At 41.4% G+C, this 25658-nt stretch overlaps 2 protein-coding genes across 4 annotated transcripts in view; one reads left to right on the top strand and one right to left on the bottom strand.

Moving 5' to 3' along the window:
- The window catches only part of UBXN11 (UBX domain protein 11), a 26925-nt gene extending 10379 nt beyond the window's left edge, over positions 1 to 16546 (top strand). For 2 of the 3 annotated variants that reach the window (XM_089479054.1, XM_089479053.1), the window contains exons 7-16: positions 857 to 902; positions 1289 to 1362; positions 2146 to 2260; positions 3405 to 3622; positions 7059 to 7136; positions 10677 to 10797; positions 11764 to 11867; positions 12656 to 12726; positions 13929 to 14075; positions 14977 to 16546. In XM_089479054.1, coding sequence (XP_089335180.1) covers positions 857 to 902; positions 1289 to 1362; positions 2146 to 2260; positions 3405 to 3622; positions 7059 to 7136; positions 10677 to 10797; positions 11764 to 11867; positions 12656 to 12726; positions 13929 to 14075; positions 14977 to 15133 — 1131 coding nt within the window. In that variant the 3' untranslated portion in view covers positions 15134 to 16546. Of the gene's footprint in view, positions 1 to 856; positions 903 to 1288; positions 1363 to 2145; positions 2261 to 3404; positions 3623 to 7058; positions 7137 to 10676; positions 10798 to 11763; positions 11868 to 12655; positions 12727 to 13928; positions 14076 to 14606; positions 14686 to 14976 lie in introns of all 3 variants that reach the window. The other variant, XM_089479055.1, reaches the window with a different exon arrangement.
- Positions 16547 to 17641: 1095 nt separating this feature from the next.
- LOC149305103 (SH3 domain-binding glutamic acid-rich-like protein 3) lies at positions 17642 to 25428 on the bottom strand. The gene is made up of 3 exons (XM_089479056.1): positions 24493 to 25428; positions 22469 to 22636; positions 17642 to 18609 (listed from the first exon to the last, which is right to left on the bottom strand). Exons 1-3 carry the CDS (start codon positions 24679 to 24681, stop codon positions 18544 to 18546), a joined length of 423 nt encoding a protein of 140 aa, XP_089335182.1. The 5' UTR covers positions 24682 to 25428; the 3' UTR covers positions 17642 to 18543.
- Between the last annotated feature and the right edge of the window lie 230 nt (positions 25429 to 25658).

Below are 25658 nucleotides of genomic sequence, written 5' to 3' on the forward strand. Positions count from 1 at the left end.
ACAAGCAGTTAAAAAAGAGCAAAAATAAAAATCTGCAGCGCTATAACAGTATTAAGCACAAGATGAATTTGAAACCAGGGAAAATCAAAAGATCTTTGCTGCTAAAATATAGAAAAACACAGGAGATAAAAAATATTATGAAGTGTAGGATATTGAACATTTCATGCATGTGCCATTTTGGCACAACTGCGCATGTTTGAAAAGCATGGTTATATCCCAAACAGAATAAGATAAAATTGATATATTTCAGAACATTATTTTTATACAGTTCAAAGAAAATTGTGCCCTACACCTTGAAATAACATAGAAATCCACTCCAAAACCAATCCTAACAATGAAAATGAATCACCTATACCTAAATGCACTCTGGGAAAAGGTCTGAGTGCTCTGTGATAGCGCGAACAATGCGTTACTGGCTTACGGATATTTGCAATAAAGCAAATGAAGTGCTATCGGCAAGCTATTCACAGGGATTCCTTGTGAATAAGAAGTTACAGGAGCATTCCAGGTTGTTAATGGGAGATGTATGGGATGAGCATAACATTGTGTGAAAATCTTCACACGATCGTGCAGTCATGACAGGAGCATTGTGTTTTTCTCTCATTTCTTTTTCCCCGTGTGATAATCTCAACTGAATGTGTGCATAGTGAAAGGTGAACCATATTATGGAGTGAATCACATTCACTCTACCCAAAGGTTGATTCCTGAAGACACTTGGTGTGCCTAAGGACAGAACAGATATGTACTAGTGTGTGTCCAATAAGTAAAAATAGTCTGATCAGCTGCTGTTGATTATAATGTTGCGTCTGGATTTAGCACTTGATCATCTTTTTGTCTTTTGCTTTCGGATCTGCAGGATAAGAAGATCAAAGAGCTTGAGGAAGAGATTCAGGAAGGAAAAGGTAAAACTGTACCATACTTCCCTTTATTATGTCTTTCTACCTTCAGCAATATGCAGGGGCCATGTCTTGCTAGAAATGGGGATGTGTAACTGAAAGCCATCCTTCAGACATGAACGTGTGGAGAGATTGTATTGGAATCTTACCATACATGGTGAGATGAGCCTGTAGGAAGTTTTATGGCTGTAATGACTGCATTCGGCTAGGCTTCTGTGTGATACTGTACATCTGAGAGATGACTGTCCAAAGGTGAAATCCAACTTTATTCTTTTCCATTTTGAGTCACAACATTAACTGATAACAGAGACAGAGCTATGTCTGATTTTGATGTAGTTTGTTATTTAAGTAATATGAAAAATCTTAAACCTCTTCTTTATCCCCTCACAAAGCTTCACAGTCATGTAGAACCAAGGAACTGGAAGAGTTATGCCTTCAGCTACATTATCAGATCTGGGAGATGGAGGTAAGGTTAGTGAAAGGGACCAGAGGTTCATTCTTTCTTTAGGAATCTGAGCTGTTTGAAGAATAGGTAAGAGCCCTTTGACCTGAACCTGGCCCTTGAACAAACTGACCTCTGAGAAGCTACTGCATCCATCTTTCTAATGCTAGCCAACAGTCAAAGGGAAAGGGAAACTCCCTTTTGTTTCTTGCTTCTGCTTTTAAAGAAAAAGGAAGAAAAGAGGTATATTTGACCCTTCAATTTTGAAGGTCAGGTTTGGAAGGCTCTGTGTTCCATTTGGGCTCAAGTTCGCTCAATACTCTAAATCTGAAACTAAGTCAATTTCAGGTGAACACTTTTTCCACCCCTATTTTGAACTGCTTGTGGAATAGGACTTGGGAAAACTAGTTTCTAGTTTAAGCCATGAGACTCATGTTCTCTTAAGTCTCAGCTACCGCTGAAGGTTGTTACGAGAATAGCTAGAGGAACCCAATGCTGCCCTGAGCTGCCTTGAAATTCATTACATAGAAGACAGGATGTAAGTTAAATAAATAAATAAATAAATGAGTTACAGAACTAAAATAAAACCTTATTTGGGAAAATTTTTCTTTGTGTTCCATCTCAGAGTCTCAAGTACCTCATTTGCCTTTCTCACCCTGTGTTCATCATGCTGTTGCCTGGGTTGGGCTCATCACACAACTTTATTTTTCATATTCCATCTAATAATCTTAAGTACCCTTATTCCCTAACTTCCTGTTGTTGCCATTCCCCGTAATTGCTAAATTGTCCCCATTTCTCTCTCCACAGCGGTTTCTGAATGACTATGGGTTGATCTGGGTTGGAGAAGAAACAGATTCTCCAGAAGAACTGGAGTCACCAAAAGAAGAAAGAATTCACCCACTGAAAGGTTTCTGGAAGCCAGGTTGGCTGGAACAAGTGACTACCCCCATTTTAGATAACATTATTAATACAAATTATTATTTACTTAAGCCTTTCCATGTCCTCCCTGCTTGTGGTCTTTTTGTAACTTGAAATATAGAGTGTGAGTTCTTTGGAGAAGAATCTTGTAATTTCCTTACAAAACTCCTTAAAAGGCCATATATAGTGATCGGACCCAATACATCATTCCTCCCATTAAATGACCATGCAAATAATTATAACCAAGAATCATGTAAGAAATAATACAAACAGGTGCTCCCAGGTTTCAGAATAATGTTTTCAGATGATAGCCTCTATAAAAGCTGTTTTCCCCCCATATAGCCACCAATGAAACAGCCCTCAGGAAAACATCATTAAAAAATCACTATAAGTATCCAGGAAGATTGTGCAAATCCCTTCTTGCCTCATTCCTGTTTTGAAAATCATTTAGACTTTTAGATTTTAGCATTGAAAGGGAGTTATGAATGACAAAAAGCCCACGTGCCTGTTATAATTTCCAAGACTCTTGTTCAGTATGTTGAAATATACCACTGTGGAACAACCCCACATATGGAGTTCAGGATATAAAAAAAACGTAGTCCTCTTGACAAGTCCTGTTGACATTAGTTTAATGTTATCTGTTTCCTCAGTTCAGGGAAACCTGGGACTGTAGCTTTTAGCATTGATTTCACATTTCCCCTTCCTCTTCAGTTGGCTAGAGTGGACTCACCACTGATGAGTGAATCCATCCTAGTGAGTCTACCACTGATAGCCAGACTCACAATTCATGGCCATGAAGCTCCTGCTTGGCATGCCATCTCCAGAACTCATGTTGAAGGTATAGCAAGGATGGGAGGATAGTCCAAGAAACAGCCAAAAACGCAGGCAAATAGTGTGGAGATTTTCAATCCTCTGGTTGGCAAAGTTGAAGCCTTCTTAGGAAGTCTGTTGCCAAGTTCGACTCTCCTTGCTCATCTTCTAGAGAGACCCCAGATCCAAAGTCTAGGTAGGGTTGAACCTCAAAAGCAATGGAACTGTTTTTCTTGCATTCCCTTGATATAAGAAAGGAGTTTGGAGTTAAGTTATAGGATTTGGGGGTTGTTTGGCCATTTTCTCACTCTTAGTACTTACTTGTTTCTTTGCTGTAGGTGATGCCATCCTTTCAAGAACCCCAATCAATTTTGATTTGATTTTTGAAAACCTGAAAGATTTAAATGTTTTGGCTGGGGATGGCATGTCCCAAATTGAACACACAGCTGGGGGTGCTAGGCTGAGACAGCTGGACTCAATCCCCCTTACCTTCTATCAGAACGGGATTGTCATGTTCAACGGACCCTTCCGGTCATATGAGGAGCCTTCCACACAGGTATGGATGTGTTTTCAAAGGCCCGAAGCAGATGGGTCAAATAAAGCAGCTTCCAGCTACTTCGGAGGCATGGCGTTTATATGATGCATGCCCCTGAAGCAGCTGGAAGCCACTCTGAGGTCAGCTAATGCAGCCCGAAGCTGCTGGCTGATTCGGGACTGTGGCTGTGGGTGGCTTCAGGATTTTGGCATCCGATCACTGTGGTCTCAGAGCGATTGGGGCAGAAGCCCCATTTGCTCAAATGAAAATGGATTGCTGAAGAGTAGGTGTCCCCACCAGTAAACATTAGAAGGGAGACCTTTTGTGGAAGTCCTGGTGTTACAAATTCCATACTTTCTGCTAACAAAGAGATCAAAAATACTCATTCCTTTAGTCAGAGCTTGGCATTTTGCAAGTTTCCTTTAAGAAATCTGGTTAAAGGCCAAGAATGCATACTAATAGTCCTAAATAGAGAAGTCAGGTTTCTGTGGAACTGCATTGTTCCATGTTGGTCAGAGGTACAATCTTCTCTGACAAACTGAGTTCAGAAGAAAGTGTCAACAGGCTGGCTTTTGTACCATATAATTGAGCCATCTTTCCTATTCCTTGCAGCAGTTTTCTATTTTAAGAAAATGGTCTGTAGTGATGATTTATTGTTGTTGGTAGCGGCTTGTGGGGGGGGGGGGAATCCACTGTGACAACACAAGGAAGTTGTCTGCCTCTTGACTTTTTGTAGACCTTGGTTGGATCCTGCAAGATATTTCCTTTTTTATTTTGAGTAAAACTACTTACTTGGGATCACTGAACACAGATGACCTACTGGTTATCCTATGTATGCATGAGGAGTCTAGGTTTGTTTGGTTTTTTAATGATAGTCATCCTTCTGTAGCTTACTGCCCCATAAACCTCACTCTCTAAGCACTTTTCTGTCCATGATGGCTCTGGTACTGGGAGAAAAGCCAGGTTTATAACTAACTCTTCATGAGATAGGCTGCAAAGAAGGAAAGCAGTGTGTATGGAAGGGCTTAATGCACCCTTTTGGTTAGACAATCCATGCCCTCCACCCAGTTCCCTTTCTTTCTACATGCTTTGGGCTCTTTTTTGTTTAAATATGACCGAGGGACTGCCACTATCCTGTTTATTGTGGTCATTATTCTGTAAATGATTTACAGGTTGAAAAGGACGTAATGCAAAGCAAGAAGGAACCCAGGGGTGTTTTTTTTGGCTTCCTAGAATTTTGAGACCATTCCAGAGCCCTGCACATTGCTTCTGTAGCCTTTTCAAGTCCATTCCATAAGACTGACTTGTGTGGGTGCTGGTTTTGTCATGTGTGCTTGTTGCAGCTCCTCAGACACAATGAACAAATTATCTGGACTCTTCGCCACATGCAAATTCTGGAGTTTTGCATGCCGTTATTCATTCTCCAGGAATATAGTTTGCAGTGACACACACATTTCAGAGCTGGCCTGGAAATTTTAGAAACAGTATTCTATAGCTATTTTGTAGCTATAATTTTTAAGCAAGAAAAAAATATTCAGTGAACCTGTGGTATATAGGCTTCTTCCTCGTAGATGATTGAACAAAGCTTAAGGTTTTGTTTCTTAAGATGCTAGTTTTTATGGTTTAAAAGAAGCTAAAGTCTCCACTCTTGTAGGAGAAAAGTTTCATTCCATTGACTAGAGCTTCCCAGTTCAGGGCGAGGTGGATTTTACCTTTAAGGCGGTATACACTATATTCCATTTACACAGTCTCAAAACTTGCATTGTCTGAGTAGGTGTGGTATGTTTTGATTATATAGCTATTCCACTTTTTTTCAGTGGTGGAACTCAAGGCAGCAAATGCCTGTCCAATTTTCAACTTCAACCCCATACCTGATGCATGGTAACACTTAATTTATCTTTGAAATTCTTTTCTGGGAACTGTTTTCAAACTTGATAGTCTCAATTTGATAGTCTCTAGAATACTGTATTTGGTATTCAGTGTCCAGCACCCAGCGATGCCTTTTCTTTTCTTTTTAATGTGTAGTATAACTTTCCATGTATCTTGATGTGATTATTCCCGATATTTCCACAGTCATGTTGGCAGTGTGGGGAAATATTCACCATTCTGGCATCAGGGGTATAGAAAGATGTGGTCTGCTATGGAGGAGGAAAAGGAGTTTGTCACTGTCTACATCTATTTATCTACATCTATTTCCATCTGGGTTTACAGAGTTTGGGCATTGAAATGTTGGTTGTTCTAACAGATGACTTTTGGGGGGGGGGGATTGAGACAGGGATGGTATGACTACATTTATTCTTCTTGGCCTCTCAGTGGCTGATGTTATCTTTAATCCTAGTATCTTACTGGACTAGCTTTGTGGGTTGGAGATACATTGTTCATACCTGATGGATTGATTTCAGAAAGCAGCACTGGAAGAGGTTGGCTTGATCCCATAACAGCTGTGCTGTTGAGTCCTAAAAGGTTCCATCATATCCCCAGTGTCCTGTGAAGGTCTGAGTGAGGTCATGTAAGCTGCTGGCACCATCCAGCTATGTTGTTTGATTTCATCTCAAGTGGGACTGGAGAGGTCTTAAATTGCTGTCTCTCTGGGCAGAATGAGGACTGAGATACCCAAACTGAATTTTGATAAGAGGAAGGCATTGTGGGCAAGTGAATGCTGTCTCTTGAGAGGTTGGTACAAGCAGTTCTGAATGAGTTTGCAATAACAAGTGTGCAGGCTATGTGTGGGGGCACTCTTGGAGCCAGCATAGTCACAAGAAACTCATATTGTCTCAGTGGTTTGCATTTGGAATGCTTTGTATCAAGTTATCTTGTTCATCAGATGTGATCTTTACTGAACAGGGATAATTTGGCACTGTTGACTTGCAATTGGATTACCGTATTTTTCTTATGAGCCAGTGTGGCATAGTGGTTTGAGTGTTGGACTTTGACTCTGGACTTCAAATCCCAGCTTAGCTATGGAAATCCACTTAGTGACCTTGGGCAAATCACACTCTCTCAGCCTCAGAAGATAGCAATGGCAAACCTCCTCCGAAGAAATTTGCCAAGAAAACCCCATGATAGTCTGCCTTACTCACCATAAGTCGAAAACTACTTGAAGGCACACAACGATGACAACAACAACAATTGTTCTTTTGCTTAAGGCTGCCCATTAAGATGGTTCAGAGGCTTCAACTAGTTCAGAATTCGATCATTTGGATTCTGTCTGATTTGAGCAAATAAGCCATTTCACATAAATTCTGAAAGAAATGTGCTGGCTGTCTTTTCTGAGCCCAGTTCATAGTGTCGGTGCATTCCTTTTAAACACCATTACAGCTTGGGACCAGAATAAAAACTGTTTCCATTATAGCTCTGACCCTTGGTAGGAAAGTGTGCATCCTCCTGCCTGCTTACAGTAGGTGTTTAGCCATCACAGAAGGAAATTTGACATGTATACCTTGCCTTGTTGTTTCAGCAATGCCTGCGAGATATCATGGATGGTTACTTCCCTTCTGAGCTGCAGAGGCGTTACCCAAATGGTGTCCCATTTCAGGTATGTCTCCTCTGCTCTCCTACTGCGGCTGCTGATGCTCGTGAGGCTTCTTCTTCTTCCTCTTCTTCATTCTTAGTTTACAGAAGTATAACTTATCAAAAATATGGTCTGGGGTGGAGCAGCATTTAAAAAACTGAGAACTGGTTTCTCTTTAAAGTTAGATTCTTTTCTGCTTTGAGAACAAAGTGTTCTAGCTGAGGAACTGAGACTGCTTTTAGTTTAAGGAACCGAGCCTGTTTCCTCCTTGGTTTCTACCCTTGCTTTAAGTAGCTTTTATATTTTCTGCTGTTATTGCTTGATTACTGCTAAAGATCATTACTGGGAGGATTTTTTTTTTGCAGGACGTTATATCTTTAGGGAGAGAGAGTTAGCATAGTGGTTTGAGTGTTGGAGTAGGACACTAGGAGAGCAGGGTTCAAATCCCCTCTCGGCCATGGAAGCCTACTTTAAAAAAAAAATTAAAATTCATACATTATTGATTATTATACAATACATCATTCTGTATATATATTTCCTACATTCTATTACAATTTATCTAAATATCTTTAATATCCCACCTCAGTGCTCCCCTTCCCCGGAGCCATTTTCACCTTTATATTCCATCCAAAATCTCAGTTCCTCTCGTGGAGGTAATCTTCCATCTTCTTTCCTCAATACTTTCTCAATAAATTCTTTCCAAATTCCATCAAAATAACTTCTTTTCCATATTCCCTTTTTTACTTTCAATTTGCATGTCAATTTATCATTCATTTCTAATTTCCATACCTCTTTATACCAGTCCTCCAATTCTACAGTTACTTTCATTTCCCAACATCTTTCTATAATTAATCTCGCTGCTGTAATCAAATTTGTTACCGATATTTTTCTTCTTTTTTTCCATTTCTCCGAGTTATATAATGATAATAATACTATATTCAGACTTCTATGTATTTTTATATTCATAATATATATTTTTTTATTATCGCTTTCTCCCAAAATTTTTGTACATATTTACATTGCCACCACATATGCATATATGACCCTACACCTTGACAACCTCTCCAGCAATTTTTAGAATTATTCTTATCAATATTATAATATTATTTTATTATTTGTAAAGGCAAAACTCTGAACAGATCTTGTGAAGAAAATTCTGTGATAGGTTCAGCTTCAGGTTGCCATAAGTCAGGAATGACTTGAAAAGCACTCTTAGAAGAATAATTTGGTTACAAGGAGCAAAGAACCCTTGAGATATTGAATGATAACACATTTTTATAAAGAATAATCCCCATTTTAAACATCTGATGGGGGATGACAGATGTAGTCCTCACTCTTATGGTAGAAAGGACAAAGGGCATTCTAGCCTGTGGAATTCCCCTCTGATATAAAGGGGAAGTGAGTCAGTTTTCATTTTAAAGAGAGGCATTTTCTTCTCAGACTTTTCTTTACGCTTGGATGGTGTTCTAAAATGTTATGTCCTCCTGAAGTAGCTTTTTCCAATTTCTCACCTTGCCTGTTAGCATATCATGTCAGACATTAAAGCACCAGAACTATATGTATAATAAGCAAAATCAAGCATCTCTGCAGAGCTCTCAAGAGAAAAGGATTGGAAGTCATGTTACAAATATATTTCAATCTTTTTAAACTTTGTAATTATTTATAGCTTTAAGTTCATTTTATTGTAAGCTGCCCTGAAATCTTTGGATAAAGGGTAGATATGAATATTTAAATAAATAACTATTAAATAAATAAACAAAGGCAAAATAGTCGATTTGAACAGGTTTGTTTGTTAGTTTGTTTGTTTTAACAAAAAGGCTAACTTTAGCAGAAAAGGGTTTATTTTCAGAGACTGGCTTTTCAAGTCTGAATGGGGTAAGAATCTGAGTAGTTATTTCATGTTGGATGCACATGTTTGATAAAAAAATAAAAATCAACAGCACCATGTTTAGCAAATACAACACTCAAAATGTACATGTAATAGAAGATATAATTTAAGAAAACAGATGTGTCATAAAAATGTCATTTTGGGACATGTGACAACTTCATGCCCTTGGTTAGGTTTCCCACTCTCCCAGCCACCGCCACCCACATTTCCCTTTAGAAAGATGAAAGTGATGGCAAGTTTTACTAAGTTAATAAAGAGGTCACATACTGATAACTGGAACTTAGCTTTAACCTAGAACCAAGGTTGGCAAAGACATTGTGGCCACAAAGGGAGCAGGTGTTTCCCCATAACTGCCTTGAAGGCCTGAGTAGAATGCATGTGCTGATACATTATTGTACTGATCGTGGTCACGGGATAAAAGTTATTAGAAGGCATACTCACATTGTATGTGCAGGAGAGTGGGTTGGTGCGATGGTGGAGTTATATTTTCTTATCATTATTTTCAGAAGTACAGAAAATGTTTCTTTTCCTTTTTTAAAGTGTGGGACAGAGTTCCCCAAACCAGCCTTTAAACAAGCAGGCCTGCGAGGCAGTTATGGGGAAACACCTGCTCCCTTTGTGGCCACAGTGTCTTTGCCAACCTTGAAATGTCAGTTAGCTTTGTTGCAGATATGCAAGCAGGAGTCAGCAAGGGAGTGTCATGTTCGAGACATTACCTGACCTGATGCTCCTTTGCAGATGTGTTGGACTGCAACTTGCATAGGCATAACCAGCATAGCAGCTGGAAAGGGTTGTGCTAGTGAGAATGGTGAGAGGTGTAGCCCAACTCATCCTGAAGGGCACCAGATTGAAGAATCTTACCCTCAAAAGAAATTTCCCTTCAGTCTCAAAATTTCTAATATTGTAAAGAGTGAGACTTTGAGAATTGTTCACGCCTAGAACTTTCAAACTGTTGGCAGAGTTCATGGGAATTTCAATCCAAAACTTTTGAAGAGCACTGAAGTGTCCAGTAATAAACTGAAAAATACAAAAGCCCAGAATCTATCTCCATGCAGCAACTTCTTATGAGACCCATTGACTAGCTAAAGTTGCATTTTTGCTTTACACAAAAAATAATTTTAACAATCAGTAGATGAGACAGAGATGCAAATTATTCCATGTCCTGTAGGTGAATGCTGGGAGAAGGGAGCTGCAGATTGGGAAAATAGCAGATGCACACCAACTTCAATCTTCTGACCAGGACTTGTTGTCCCAAATGTCTGAGCAGGACTAGAAAGTATTACATTTTGTTTTATAATTCCCAGAATTACTGAGCCAAGATGGTCACGTTCCCCTTCTAAGATCTCCTTCCGGGGTTACCCAGTTGTTCTAGATGGGTTACGGAATCCTCTAAATATTCAGTACTGTGAGCACAAATGAAATTGGAAGAGAGAAGTAGTAAGTGGATGTGCATTTGTGGGGCTCTCACCCTTGATGTTTTTCTTTAGTTATGCAGCATCATACATTTTCATCTCCTGGATAACCATTTCTGTTGGTAATTTCCTTTTGGGTTTCCATGGAAGGAAGTTGGGGACTGACTTCTCTTTCATTTGTTACTTTTACCGGAGCTTGACACTGACATCTGGAGTCCAGGGTCAGACAAGGCACTGAATAGCAACTGTGGTTTATTTTGACAGGTCACTGACAGGAGAGATATCTTCTTTCAGGAGAGGAAGGTGCCAGAGAGTTTTCCTGGTTTGGGGCAGATCATTGGCCACTTGAAACCAAGTGGAATAAAGGAGACACAAGAGCTCCCTGGTAAGATGGTGGCTATGGGTACTTTAAAAAAAACCCTCTTTCTTTCAGACTCAAATTCATCCTTTCCTATCCTGCTATATTCAGATGAATGGGACCATGACTCCTACTGGATGGGGGTTATGGCTGTACTGGGTGGAGAAGATTATAACTTTAGTCTCACTTATTTGAAGGGCATCAGGTGGAGGAAATATGGTCTGGCTAAACTCAAAAGTATGCCACAGTACTTTAAAAAGTTTCAGGCCCCTGTTCTCACTCATTCAGTCCCTCTTCTTTCCTTGTAGGTTTTTTTTCCCACCTGTAATTTGGTGACATTTTTCATAAATATGAGTTGGACCTAGACTTAATTTTATTCAGGATGCACCCACTGAAAACAATGGCACTTGTTGATTCTAACTAAATTAAATTTCACTCAAAGGTAGATATTGACAGACCACAACTTCTAGCATTCCTAGCCAGTATAGCCCATGGACTGGAGCATGGACTGAATTTTTGTGGTCAAGTGGATTTATTCTGCACAAAAGTCATATGTAGTTGTTTTGCATTTTCCATGCAGGAATTAATATTTCTGCATTGAAATAATGTTTTCTCTGTAGAAAATGCTGTTTTCTGCACAAAACAACCACATGTGAATTTTGTGCAGAGATCCAAATTGCAAATCGCCTTCAAAAACTGCAGAAAATTGCTGAAATTACTCATTGTTACATTCAAGAAGAAATTTAGTCTAAAATTATATCCCTAGAGCAGAGTGTTCCAGATATTGTTGGACTGCTGCTCCCATCACCCCTCCCCATTTGCTGTTCTGGCTATGGGTGATGGCAGTTGCAGTCCAGCAACATCTGGAGGGCCATGTGCCTCTCACTCTCGAGTGGAGTATTCATGCCCTCTCTTTTGCAGTCACAGGTTAAATATTCTTCAATTATATACTCCATATAAAGCATCTTTTCCTGGTATCCTTTGTCATGGCAGGTCCTAAGCTCACTCTAGATCAGTTTTTGAACAAGCTTCCAAGGTCGGTAATCCGAGATGGGAATGTGATCGATATCCGGGGAGAGATTAAAAAAACCCTGCAGGTAGGATGAAGTCTCCTCTCTAGTGCTGTTTGAATGTGACTTGAGTCATGTTAACTTTTCCTGGTCAGAAAATCTGCTAATACCCCATTTTCAATGGGATTGGGTCCTTGGTACCATTTGACTTTCTAGAGCTCTTCTCATCAGAAATGGTACTCTCTGCTAGTCTGTCTTTGCCTTCAAGTTGCCTGTCGACTTACAGTAACACTATGGATTTCATAAGGTTTTCTTAGGCAAGGAATGCTCAAAAGTAGTTTGACACTGTCTTCCTCTAGCTTGCACCAAAGAATACAAGATGAGCATTTAGAATTCCTGCCCTTGTAGAGTTTTTATTTTCTTTTTTAATCCATCCATCCATCCAGATCTGTCTGAAGCCCTCTCATAGCTCAGGAAAAGATATGCAAACATAATCTCCAGCCATTTTGAATAATCTCTGGTGAATCTCCAATTTTGAAAATCACTGATATGACAGGCAAGGTCTAAAATAAAGCATACTGCTGCCTACAAATAGCAGGGGATAGAAATTCAGAGGCAGGATGATTATGAGTGGTAGTAAGAGTCATGGGAATTGTAGTCCAGCATATCTGGAAGGGCACCAAGTTGGGAAAAGATAATTTAGGTGCTGAGTTTGGAAGTTAAACCAAGAGGACCCAGTCTCTTCTTCTGTTCTAAGTAGTACTAGTAAAGCAACATTGTTAATCACAAAGATGTATGATAGAATAGGCAGGACTGTCTCTTCTGATTTCTCTGATGATAGTTCAATCATAGCACAGATTTCTCTTTGGTCCCAGGGCTCTGGTGGAACACGAAGCCATGAAGTGGTTCTGGTGGAGACACCCAGCCTGACTGCAATGAAAAAAAGGTGAAAAACTTACCATTTCTTCTTCACACAAGTAGCCTTGGTGATGTCAGCCTTGACATGCTGCAGGGACACAATTAGTGGTTTTAAATATCAGCAAATATATAAAGATAACAAGTTTACTTCTGTTCATGGAAGTGGGAGGAATGTTTCCAAGTTCTGCAGTGGACCACTAGGTGCATATAATTGACTTGTGGAGTAGCCCTTGCTTTTCAGCAAAGTATCCCACATAATGTCAGTGTGGGAATGGTAAGAGTAGATACAGTATCTTGTCCAAACTGGGATTAAGTGTTTTGGACAGCAGCTCCCATAATCCTTGGCTGTTGGCTGGATTATTTTGGTAGGGTTGTAGTCCAATGTCTGGAACACAAAGCTTGAAGATGTCTTCTATATACTGTGAATAGTCCCTCTCCACTCTCTTCTCACTGAGCAGAAATATCTAGATTCATAGAATCATTGGAAGAGACCACAAGGGCCTTCTAGTTCAACCCCTGCCATGCAGGAATACACCATAAAAGCACTCCTGACAGATGCCCATCCAGCCTTTGTTTAAAAACCTCCAAAGAAGGACACTCCACCACACTCCAAAGCAGCATGTTCCACTATCGAACAACTCTTACTGTCAGGAACTTCTTCCTAATGGCTGGGTAGAATCTCTTTTCTTGTAGTTTGAATCTATTGCTCCTTGTCCTAGTGTCTGGAGTAGCAGAAAACAAGCTTGCTCCATCCTCAATACGACATCCCTTCTAATATTTAAACATGGCTATCACGACAAACTCAGCACCCTAAGCTGATCCTCATAGGGCATGGTTTCCAGACGTAAATCATGTCCAAGCTTTTCATCTCTTCAGCACCAATATAAGACATTTTGATGTTTGAGGTGAATGACAGGATGTTCTTCACCAACTACAATTTCACATACAGACATGAACTGGACCGGCAACACAGTAGGTCACATAATTGCTACCTCTGGACTAGATGAACTCTTAGGTCTGTTCTAGCTCTTATTGAGGGCCCCCTACCTCATAACAACCTCTGAATGTCCATTATATGATCCTGGTTTGTCATATCTCAGAATTCCCTACCTGATACTCACCCAAGCTTGTTGGCAGGGGAACCCATTGTGTTGCCAGGGTGCCCAGGTTTCTTGTTCCTCTTCAAAAAATGAAGCAGTCTACTCATCATGTGCTTCCCTTGACTTTTAGATTGGAAGGGGACAGTAAAAAGGAAACCTTCAAACCCCAAGTCTCAACTCTTCGGATCAAGTCAGAGAATGGGGAGAAGACATATGTCATCAAAATGGCATTCACAGAGACCATTGGAGACCTGCGGCGGCATCTTGCCCAGAGCAGGTAAGAATCACTATCATTTTGGCAGATCCAAAGAAGGCATTTCATTGTGGAAGAGCCTCCTCTCTGATTTCTTCATCCTAAACCCCAGATTTTCCAACTAGATTGGTTTTTACTATTAAGCAAATTGGAAGCGGGGGTGGGGTGATGCATGGTTTGGTTTACTGCATTCATTCAAGTTGATTATGGAGAAGGTTGTAGAAGAATTGAGGAAGATGGTTCTCCATAATCAACTTGAATGAATGCAGTAAACCAAACCATGCTTACAAAGCAGGATGTATAGTGTAGGCTTGTGGCCTAGAGGCTAAAGCAAAAGCCTTTGAGGTTGTAACTTCCAGATTGTGGGGAGGAACGAAGCAGGCTGAACTGTGTTTAAAAATCTGTGGCACTGGGAGAATTGAGATTCCATGAAGGTATTTGGGTTCCTGGCTCATCTACACGTAAGTTCTTCACTTGTATTTCTTGTCCTTACTTGCTGGCTGCTTGGTTTTCCTTCTACATGACCTCTTCTACCTTCTCCACATTTGGCTGCAGCTTTGCATGGAGAATGAATAAAGTGAGATCATGTGCCCTCATGTCAGCTGCTTCCACCTTGACATTCCCCTTCACCAGGGTATGACTCCTTTTTAAATAAGAGTTAAAGTGCAGTACTTGCATTGACCTATGGATAAGCTGAATTTGGTTTTTTTTTTGGGGGGGGGTCAGTTTTTTAACTAACATTTTTAGACTTATACATGAGTATAACAGTATACTCTAAAGCATTTGGATTCTGAAGTAGAATTTTACTTTCAGTGGGCAAGTTCAACTTGGGTACTTTACATTCCACACCCGGATAACAGACGTTTAAAAAATGTGACTATTTATCTTGACTCATAATTACAAGCATCATTCTGCTCTTTTCTAGGGGAGAAGAGGTGGAACCATACGACATTTTCAGCACTTTTCCTAAACAGGTGTATAATGACAACTCTATGACCCTGGAAGAATGTGGGCTGGTCCCTAATGCCTTCCTTCTGCTGCGGAAAAAGATTCCTTCAACAAAACAAAGGGAACAGCTGTAATGGGTCACAGTGGATGGTTCATCAGGCTTGGCTGCCACTCAACTGGGAAGTAGTGTGCCTTCTTCTCTTACCTGGACATAGCTTTCCTGTCAGCAATAGAAAGGGCATACTCTATGGTCAGATACAACTAGGGCAGACCCAATGTAGAAACTGGGGCGGAGTGGCTCACATTTCCACCTACATGCTTTCATGGCTGTTCATTATGCCATAGGGAAAGAAGGGAAGGAAATTATGCTTATATAGTTGAAAGCATAGATTCCTCCTCCTTTTGTTAGCCTACCTGCATGGAGTAAGTGCAGATCCAGCTTGCTACATCTAGAAAATAAGTCCAGTTCCCAAGGCATTAATACACACTGGCCTTCATAAAGCTCCAGAAAAATTAGGGAAAGCACAATTGGTTTAATGGTGCTAGCATGTGAATTTTTTTGTCGCCAACGCCAAGCGTCCGCAAAATGTGTCACCAAGGTGAAAGTTGTTACCATGCTCTGGTTTGCCCAGGCCACACATCAAGCCTATTTTCTGTATCTGGTAGGCTTATGTGCACCTCTGATACAAGCTCATTATCCAATCTATATTATGGGAAAGCTCACTGGAAACCTTTGGCCTTTCCTGAAGAATGGCCAAATATCCTACTGTTTAAACTGTTGCTGAAAAGGCAACTCAAGAGTTTACAAGTTTCATGCTCAGCTTGCAAGCTGGGGAATATTTGCCCCTCCTGATTATTTTTGGACTATAAATCCATGATGGTCCAGCATTGGCTACTGATGATCATTGTAGTACAACATCAGGATGATCCCCTTTCCCCATTGTTGGGTAAAAAGTTAGCCATCCACTTCAGATAGTGTCTCCTTCTGTGGCCTCATGAAAATCTCCTGCAGTTAAGACTGATACTTGGTACCTTGATGGTAGACAGTGTCCCTCACTTTGCCTTTTCTAAGGCTACAACAAAGTCCACCTTGCTTTTTTTCTTCAGGAGCAATTTTGTGCCAACTTCGTCCAGTGTTTTGAAGGAGTGTTTAGTTCTCTCTCCTTGTGATTAGTTTTCCGCCCCAGAGATGTCTAGTGGTTGTAAAAAGAGGCAGGCAGACATTCAACCCTCCAAATTTTAGGTTGCATTCCTTCCAGGCTCTGCCCTCACAGGCTTATACAAGGGTAGAACGGTATGTGTGCTTGGTCCCTCTATCTGTCTAGAATTCGTTTCATGTAGAAAACTAGCTGGCAGGGAATTAGTGGTAATACTTTGCAATACTTCCCCTGCACTATTACCTTTCCACATGCAGGCTCTTTCTGATACAGAGGGAGGATTTAAACATCCAGTTCCTTTTCCCTGGCTCCCTCTCCTGCCTTAAGTTGCAACCTGTCCTGCTCTATGAAGGCTATGCCTGATGCTTTTTTCCTAAATTTTAAAACCTATTCTCATTGCTATGTATCCATGACTTTCTTATCTACTTGTATGTTCCTTGTAGCATGCCATAAACACAAATAGCTCACCAGTAGTTCTGCACACCACTGCAGCAAAAGCTTAGATCCCTTTGCCCATCATCATTCTCTAAGTGCCTTTCCTATGTAACCAAAATGGCACTTTTTCACATAGTGCATAGTAAAATTGTGGAACCTGCTGCCAGTAGATGCAGTGATGGCTGCTAATTTGGATGGATTTTTTAAAAGAACTAAGTAAATTAGTGAAGGGGGGCATCATTATTTCTTAGTCAGCATGGTTACGTGTTACCTCCAGTATCAGAGGCGATATTTTTCTGTACATCAGTTGCTGGTGAGTGTGACATGGATGGTGCAATTGCAGTCATGTTGCCTGTGGGCAACTAACTGGCCATGTGAACAAAATATTGGATTATATACATCTTTTATTGTAACATGGCTGCTCTTAGAGGAGTATCCTGAAAGAGGATAGAGCACTCCAAACTGCAACATTTTGTTGCAAGTGCTACTAATACACCAGCTGAAATTCTAATATAATTTACTATTTTACCTATTAGGGTGGGTTGGCAACACCCTAAACCAAATGCAGATAAGAAATTGAGCTCCTCTGTTGCTGATCACAATCAAATTTATGCCTGCCATCATTTTTATCTATAGGTAACCGACCCACATGTACAATGAGTCAATTATTCTTGCTAGTGAGAGTGACAAGCAGCAACCAGGTTTATGGTCATGTTAACTCCTAAACAGAGAGCACTTTTATCTCAGCAAACACGGGATTCAGTGTTTATGGCTTTCAAAGTTCATCCTTTAAAAAAGCCCAGGAAAAAACCTCCTCCCAGTTGGTTACAGGGATGCCATTTTCCTTCCTGCCATTTTAGATATTCTCATCAGCATCTGAGGCAACTGTGCTCAAACCTATCCTAAGCTTCCTGTAGAGCAGTAGCACTCATTTTTATGCTGAGCTGAATAATCAGTGTACCTACTAAGAGCTGGAAAATGGACTTCTGAATCAATATATAAAGGGTACTTAATTTTTATGTTCTTAGACACACAGACAAAGCCACAGCAGAGGTTTTTAGCAACATTTAATAGCATCTCAGAAGAGATGGCTGCTTACAAATTGCTTTTAGCAAGAAAAAAAAATACAAACAAAAATGCACTTGGTCCATGTTTGCAAAAGGCCAGTTCCACTTGGGAAAGCATGAAACAGCTGACGCAAGAGCAGACCTCAGATCACACGCACTTCTCTCTTCACCTGGTGAGTTTTCCCACTGAGGGGTGAGAATGCACTAATGGAATATAAGATCTGCTCTTCCCAGCTTCTGGAAAACCACTTTCCTAAGAGAACCTGAGCTGCACTGAAGTAGTTTTAAGACAGATATGTACGCACGCCCATCCCATCTCACTGGCTGAAAAAGAAACTTCGATACACAGGTTTGTGCAGTGCTTTTGCATTGCTATTTAACAAAAATAAGAGCAGGTGTGTCTGCTGCTCTTGTTTCCTGGGTCGGAATGACAAAGGAAGTGCAGAAACCAGCATTTGCACATTGAAGGGCAATTGGTGATAAGAGAGAAGGCAGCTGTGGCCCATGCTTTCCCTCTCAAGGGCAGGTTCACCTTGAGAAAGATTTTTTATTATTATTAAAGAGAGAGGTTGAGGAAACCTCTGTTTTCTGATGTCCTTGAGTGGAAGATTTCTCTATCCACAGAGGCACGAGGAACAAGGCCCAGCTGCATTCAAAGGAAGCTGCAAAGTCTTGAGATCAGACTGAGAGTAAAGCGGGCAACAAAACTCAGAGGCAGCTGTTGGGGTGGGGGGATTTGCAGAAGGCAAGGAGAGGATTGCCAATGGTTTTGGGGAGGCGGGGGGGCTATGAGATGATCCATTTGGAATGTAGACTTGAAAGTCCAGGGTAAAGGAGTTTTTGGAAAAGAAAGGAAAAGGACAGGGTTGGGGGAAAGGCCCATGCTCAGGCTAACTTCAGGAATTCCTGCAGAGTGTTCTGTTCCACTGCTTCCACAAAGAGTTCGTAGTCCTGCGGGTGGGAGAAGCAAGGGGAAAAAAAACACAAATACAGGGTCAGAAACAATATAAAACAAGCCTGCCTCAGCTACTCTCACATGCCATTCTCTCACTCTTTAAGGACTCAGGCCAAGTACCACACTGGAAATCTGTCACCAGGCAGAGAATAGTAATGTATTCAACCATGTCTAATATAATCTTAGGTGATGAGCCATGGCAACATACCCTTTTGCACCCAAACCACGAAAAAGGGAGTTATCACAGGTGACCATGTGGGTAGAATCCTGTGGGTGACAGAATGTTGGCGACCTCAGTGTGTGTACTTTTGAGGCCACTGCAGAAGGAGGTATCCAGTACCTCTTCTCATAATGTTTTTCACCCTGGGTGTGCAAAAGCATGTCTTTCTTAGCTACCATAAAGTATTGGGGAAGAGGTACCCAGAAGAGAAAATGCTCCTTTTTTCCCAGGTGTGTAAGGGAAAAAGTGTCTAGGGGCATCCTTGCAGCCAGTCAGTGACGGAGATAACAGAGCAGTGCTCCAGTGCACAGGCCGCTGTTGCTTACCTAACTTCCCTCCAATGACTGATGTTAAGCATCATTAAGACTTAATGCTCTGCCAGAAAGTTACTTGGACTTCAGCCTATAAATGCATTATAATCTGGAATGCTCGTGTTATGTATTACAAATACAAACCCCATTCTAGAGGACCCCTTTCCTTTTTCAGTTGGGGTTTTCTGGGGAGCAGGGAAAGACTCACTGTGATGCCACAGATCACTATTCCAATTTAGATCAGGCCTAGCTGGCTGCCCTCCAACCTTTAGGAGTGGTTCTCTACCTGGCACTGACCCAAAGGGACAGTTCAGCTTCGCTCTGGCTCAGGCACCACTCTTCTCTCAAAAGGATCTTGGCCAGTGTCCTTTCCATTTCCTCATCTATCAACAAGCCACTTTGGAACAAGCTCATCCACCCAACTTCCCTTGGTAAAGCCTAATACATAGCACAGCGTATATTTTGAAGCATTTTGCAAGAGGCAGAAATAGCTAAGAAAAATAGCAGGGCTGTCCAGATTTTAGGCTGAGCCTTACAAGGCAGCAGACCCATTCCACTTTCTTCCGACCTGCAATGCAGCATTTTTAAAAGCTATTAATAAACACGAACGGGAATGTGGAAAAAGTAAATCTGGATTTACTGGTAGCTATCTGAATGATTTGCAGTAAATGTCCAGTTTCTTAGCAACAGAAATAAAAATTACTCAATTGTTGCCCTAAATTTATATTGATGAAGCAAGGAAAGTTTGGACTAAAAAAAGGAGTTTTATCTTTGCATGGATGATTGGTTAGCAGCTTATCATTCTAGAAGTACCCAACTTTTAGTGCTCAAAGCTGGATAGAAGACTTCTCCGTGTCTGGGACTACAACCCGCATCATCTCTAGCCAGCCATTATCTACTCCATCTGATGAATAGGATATATACATGTCTCTGTGGTGACCTCATAAATTTCACAAGGTGTTTTTAGGCAAGGAAAACATATTGGTGGTTTTGCCATTTCTTTCCTGCTTACAGCTCCTGATATTCATTGGTGATCTCAATGTATGACTGACCCTTCTTAGCTTCCAAGATCAGATCTGGTACCCTTAGGGTACTTTGGAAATATTAGGAATTTTGACAGATCACTCTAATGGTGGCCAGCAGAGCTGAAATAAAACCAGCTCAAAAGCAACCCGACAGTTCTGGAGATGAGGAACACTGGCTGAGAGAGAGACAATGAGCAGCCATGGAGGTCTTTTATTTTGTTGAAATGTTGCTTGTTCTTATGAATGCATCCAAATCAAAAAGATCCAACTGATCATACCTAGACCTCTACCAGCAATACCTGATGTACTTTATGCCTACTTTGGAGGTAGGGAGACAGTCATCTGAATGTTGTTGGCAAAGCCTAGCTAGAGTAGATCCAATTATAAATTACTGAATGGTGAGTAAAGACAGAGATAAATCCTATGTAGTCAATGTATCTACTTTAGTTGGTCCAAACAACAGGATTCAAGCTGGTTTATGCAAACCAAGTTTACTTTATAAGTTATGGGCAACCTTCTGTCCTGAGACTGTCCAGGGACCACACTGACTAACAAAAATGGCTCCCCAAAACAGAAACCCACTTACAGCTTTTAAAGACAAAAGTGGGCTGAGATCCTGCTTTGTAAACTATGTTGGCAGGGCTCCATCATCATAGTTGTATCTTACCATCCCTCTCCAAACTTACCTTTTTAGCTTGGCAGTTCCCTGACAGAAGTGTTTCCAAACTGCTGGAGTTCAGGTCACTGGGAAATGCCATCTACCATGTTCTCCCGATCATGGGACGTGTTGTGAACCGGCAGCAAGAGAGATCCGTCTAGGTCCTGCCACCACTGCTTCTTCCAAGGTACCTTGTGACTAGGAGAGTGCTGCAGATGCCATTTTCCAGTGCCCTGATTTACAGTGCCTTGGAAATGCTTCAGTCTGGGTGCTGCAAGGCTGCAAAGGTAGCTTTTGGGAACACATTTAGTCAAAGGCAACTAAAAACATGAATCTTCTGCTATTACGAGATTACAGCTCCAGTTTCCAGTCTTATAACTGCTGGGCAGGGTGCCAACCATCTTTTTTTATGGTGAACAATACTGGGTGTGTGCACAACCTGCTTTTAAAAAATGAACTCCTAGAAGCTTCCTGAAGAAGAATTCGGCTTTGATTTTAGCCAAAAGAGGAGGCAGTCCAGAGAGTATGGTGGAACTGAGGATTGTAAGACAGCCAGTAATGGTATGAGTGCTGGTCTATGACTGGAGACCAGGCTTCAAAAACCCACTGGCGAACTTGGGCAAGTCACACACTCTCAGCCTCAGAGGATGGCAATAGCAAACCACTTCTGCAGAAACTTGCCAAGAAAAGCCTACAATAGGTTTGCCTTAGGGTTGTCATAAATTGAAAACGGCTTGGATGCACACAACAACAATAACAACAAGAGGAGGGCGAAGGCCCAGGCCCCACTCTGCCAACCCTGTTGAATGTGCACACAGGCCAGGTTTGTACTGAAGGCTTCTTGTTCCAAGTTAATGACCCTGTAGTTTGTATAGGCTACATTTAAGAGGAAGAAACTGGTAAAACCACCCCTGAGGATCCTTGCCTGAGGAAACCCTATGAAAGTTGTGGGGTCGTCATAAGTCAGCAGGTGACTTGAAGGCACAAACACTTCCAGCTAAAGTCAAATCGATATAAAAATTTCCATCTGTTACATACATAAACATAAATCCGATGTCATGCCTCTTATTGTGTGACTAGCTCAATGGAGGAGGCAGAGGGCTATCATAGGGCTACCATTTTGTTAAAACAATCATAGCTGCCAGTGGTTTGAGTGTTGGACTACAACTCGAGACCAGAGTTTGGTTCCTAGCTCAGCCATGACACCTACTGAGTGACCTTGGGCAAGTCACTCTCTCTCAGCCTCAGGGGAAGGCCACACAGCAAACCTCCTCTGAACCAATTTTGCCAAGAAAATCCAACAATAGGTTCGCCTTAGGGCAAGGTGACCAGATGCCCTCACGACAGAGGCGGACAAGGCACAGGAGAATCTAAGATATTCAAGAAAAACAACATTGCCAATCAAAAGTGAAAAAAACAACAACAATACACATACAAATGTAAATTCATGCTTCTTAGTCATGCTCAAAATGGAGGACTTTTTGGAATCCCTCTTCTGGACAGAAGCCTGAAATGTAGAGCATGTCCAGGAAAGGAAGGAAGTCTGGTCACCTTCCCTTAGGGTTGCCATAAGTTGGAAACAACTTGAAGGCACACACAACAACCACAACAAAGGAGACACATCATCTCCCCTTCACTCACCCCACAGTAGTGGTCCCCATTGAAAATCTGGGGAGGAATGGCTTTGGGGTTGCCAGATTTGGTCCTCATCTCTTCCCGCAAGGCATTATCCTGGGAGATGTCCACGAGATTGTATTTGATGTTCTTCCCATCCAAGATCCTGGTCACTTCGCTCTGCTGGGATTTAATCTGTGGAAGAGACAAAGACCAAAGCAGATGCGATGGGGAGGGAGGAACAACAACAATGGGCCCTTGGTATCCACTGGGGTTTGGTTTCAGAGCCCTCCATGGATCCCAACATCCATTGATGCTCAAGTCCCATTAAATACAATAATAGTGAACCTTATATAAAATGGTTTGCTTTGCATAATTTATATATTTTTTAAAAGAATTTCAAGCTGTGGATGAATGAATCCATGGATAAAAAAATCAGTGGATATGGAGGTCTGACTGTGATGATGATGATGATACAGTGGGCCCTTGTTATCCGCTGGGGTTTGGTTCCAGGACTCATGTGGATACCAAAATCTGTGGATGCTGAAGCCCCATTAGATACAGTCCCTTATATCAAATGGTTTGTTGCTTGAATCTGTGGATAAAAAAGTGGATTTGGAGGGATGACTGTGATGATGATTGTGATGATGATGATGATACAGTGGGCCCTTTAGTGTCTCTTAGATCAAATGGCAAAATCAAGGTTTGTTTTGTGTAATTTATATAGTATTTAAAATATTTTCAAGTCATGGATGCACCGAATCCCTGGATTTAATAAACCCATGGGTATGGAAGGCTAATAATAATAATAATAATAATAATAATAATAATAATAATGTAGGCCTTTTGGTATCTCTCATATCAAATGGCAAAATCATGGTTTGCTTTGTGCAATTGAAATAGTTTGGATTTTAAAAAATCCAGGGATATGGAGGGCTGACTGATGACAACAACACAGTGGGCCCTTGGGTGTCTCTTACAAAAAAAGGCAAAATCAAGGTTTGCTTTGTCCAATTTATATAGTATTCAAGATATTTTCAAGCAATGGATGCATTAAATCCCTGGATTTAAAAACCCATGGATATGGAGGGATGATGATGATAATAATAATAATACAGTAGGCCCTTAGTATCTGCTGGGGTTTGGTTGCAGGACTCCCCATTGATAGCAAAATCTGGGGGTGCTCAAGTCCCATTCAATCCAATAATGGTGTCCCTTAGATCAAATGCCCAAAACCAAGGTTTGCTTTGTTCAGTTTATATCTTTTTTAAAAAATATTTTCAAACCATGGAAGCATTGAGTCTCTGGATTTATAAAAATGCAGGGATATGGAGGGCTGATGACAATGACAGCAACAACAATAGTAATAATAATACAGTGGGCCCCTTGGAGTGTCTTAGATCAAATGCCAAAAACCAAGGTTTGCTTTGTTCAAAATAAATAAATATATATATATATATATTAACAACAATCATCATCATCATCATCATCATCACAGTCAGACCTCCATATCCACTGATTTTTTTATCCATGGATTCATTCATCCACAGCTTGAAATTCTTTTAAATATATATATATATATATATATATATTATATATATTATAAATATATATATTATATATATATATATATATACATATACATATACATATATATATATATATATATATATATATATATATTCAAGCCATGGAAGCATTGAGTCCCAGGGATGTGAGGGGCTGGCAATAATAATAATAATAATAATAGGCAGAGCCTGTGTTTTGGGCCTGGCTCTGGAGCTAGGCGAGCCCCTGATGCTGAGCTGATCTCCTCTTGGCCCCAAACAAAAGAGGAGCCACTCAGAGTCAGGCATGATGGCGAAGGGGCTTCTTTGGGTGGGAAGGAGGCAGGGCTCTCTCCCTGGAAAGAGTCGCAGGGAGGAGAAGGCAAGGAGGAAAGGCAAGGCAAGGCAAGGCAAGGCAAGGGAGGATCCCCTTGGAAGGAGGAAAGGCTCCCCATCTGGAGCTGGGGAGGGGACCCCATCTGGGCCAGGGGCTTGCTTGCTTACCTCCCTGGAGCCAGTGACGGAGGTGCTGTAGACGGTGAGGCTGGCCATGCTGCCTTGCTCCAGCCGCTCCCTTGGCTGCTCTGTCTGGAGGGATGGAGCCCAGGGAAGCCTGCCTGCCTGCCTGCCTTCTTTCCCAGCCCCGCCTCGCATGTGATCGCCAGGGCCAATGGCTTCGGGAGCCAGGGGCATGCGGGCCAGCTCCAGCTCCTGCTCCAGCCAGCAAGGGCTCTTCCTTGCAGTGGTTCTCAGCCCAGATGTTTTGGACTTCAGTTCCCAGAAGCCCCAGCCAGGATGCTCAATGTTCAGGAATTCTGGGAGTTGTAGTCTCCAAAGAAATCCAGAAGCCCAAAGGTGGAGAACCCTTGATGAAGAGGAAAGTTCTCTTGGGTGCCTCCACCAAGCCTCTGAGGCTGAGAGTGTGTGACTTGCCCAAGGGTCACCCAGAGAGACCCTGCTCTCCAGAGCCAATTGGCAGCCAAACCACCATCACCTTTCCTGGGCCAAACCCCAAAAATGCAAACTGCAATGCCTAAAAACAGAATTGAACCCAGCTTTAGCTAGTATTTGTTTTACTCAAACGTATACACTGGGACCTTGTTATCCGCTGGGGTTTGGTCCCAGGATCCCCCACCGTGGATAACCAAATCCGTGGATGCTCAAGTCCCATTAAATATAATGGCACAGCAAAATGGTGTCCCTTATATAAAATGGAAAGTCAAGGTTTGCTATTTGGAATTTATACTTTAAAAAAATATATTTTCAAGCTGTGGATGCTTGCATAAATAATCCGTGGATAAAGGAGGGCCAACTGTATTTAATTGTTCAATTAATCCAGAGTTATCTTCATATCGGATTTTGATGGCTTACAATTCCCTGGCCATGCTTTTGGGAGCAGGAGTCCAACACTAAGGCCTGTTACAGACTGCCAAAATAAAGCTGCTTTGGGTCTCTTTGGAGGTATGCTGTTTAAATGATGCATGCATGCTAAGAATCCGGAAGCTGCACCAAAGCTGCACTCCAGTGCTTAGGAATGGAGTGTGGCTTTGGCGCGACCTCCGGACTCTTAGGACCCATGCATCATTTAAATAGCATACCTCCAAAGAGACCCGAAGCAGCTTTATTTTGGCAGTCTGTAACAGGCCCAAGAGGACCAAGGGTTGAAGGTA

This window comes from Sceloporus occidentalis, unplaced genomic scaffold (assembly GCF_023333645.1).
Source record: "Sceloporus occidentalis isolate IW3139 unplaced genomic scaffold, rSceOcc1.0.p SCAF_13, whole genome shotgun sequence".
NCBI lineage: Eukaryota > Metazoa > Chordata > Lepidosauria > Squamata > Phrynosomatidae > Sceloporus > Sceloporus occidentalis.

What these genes read in the sequence shown, in the direction of transcription:
- LOC149305103 (XM_089479056.1), bottom strand. Translation starts at nt 24,681, where the DNA reads ATGCCCCTGGCTCCCGAAGCCATTGGCCCTGGCGATCACATGCGAGGC. An exon ending in CCGTCACTGGCTCCAGGGAG is followed by an intron (nt 22,637 to 24,492) that starts GTAAGCAAGCAA and finishes TCTCTTCCACAG; the next exon opens with ATTAAATCCCAGCAGAGCGA. An exon ending in ATGGGGACCACTACTGTGGG is followed by an intron (nt 18,610 to 22,468) that starts GTGAGTGAAGGG and finishes TCCCACCCGCAG; the next exon opens with GACTACGAACTCTTTGTGGA.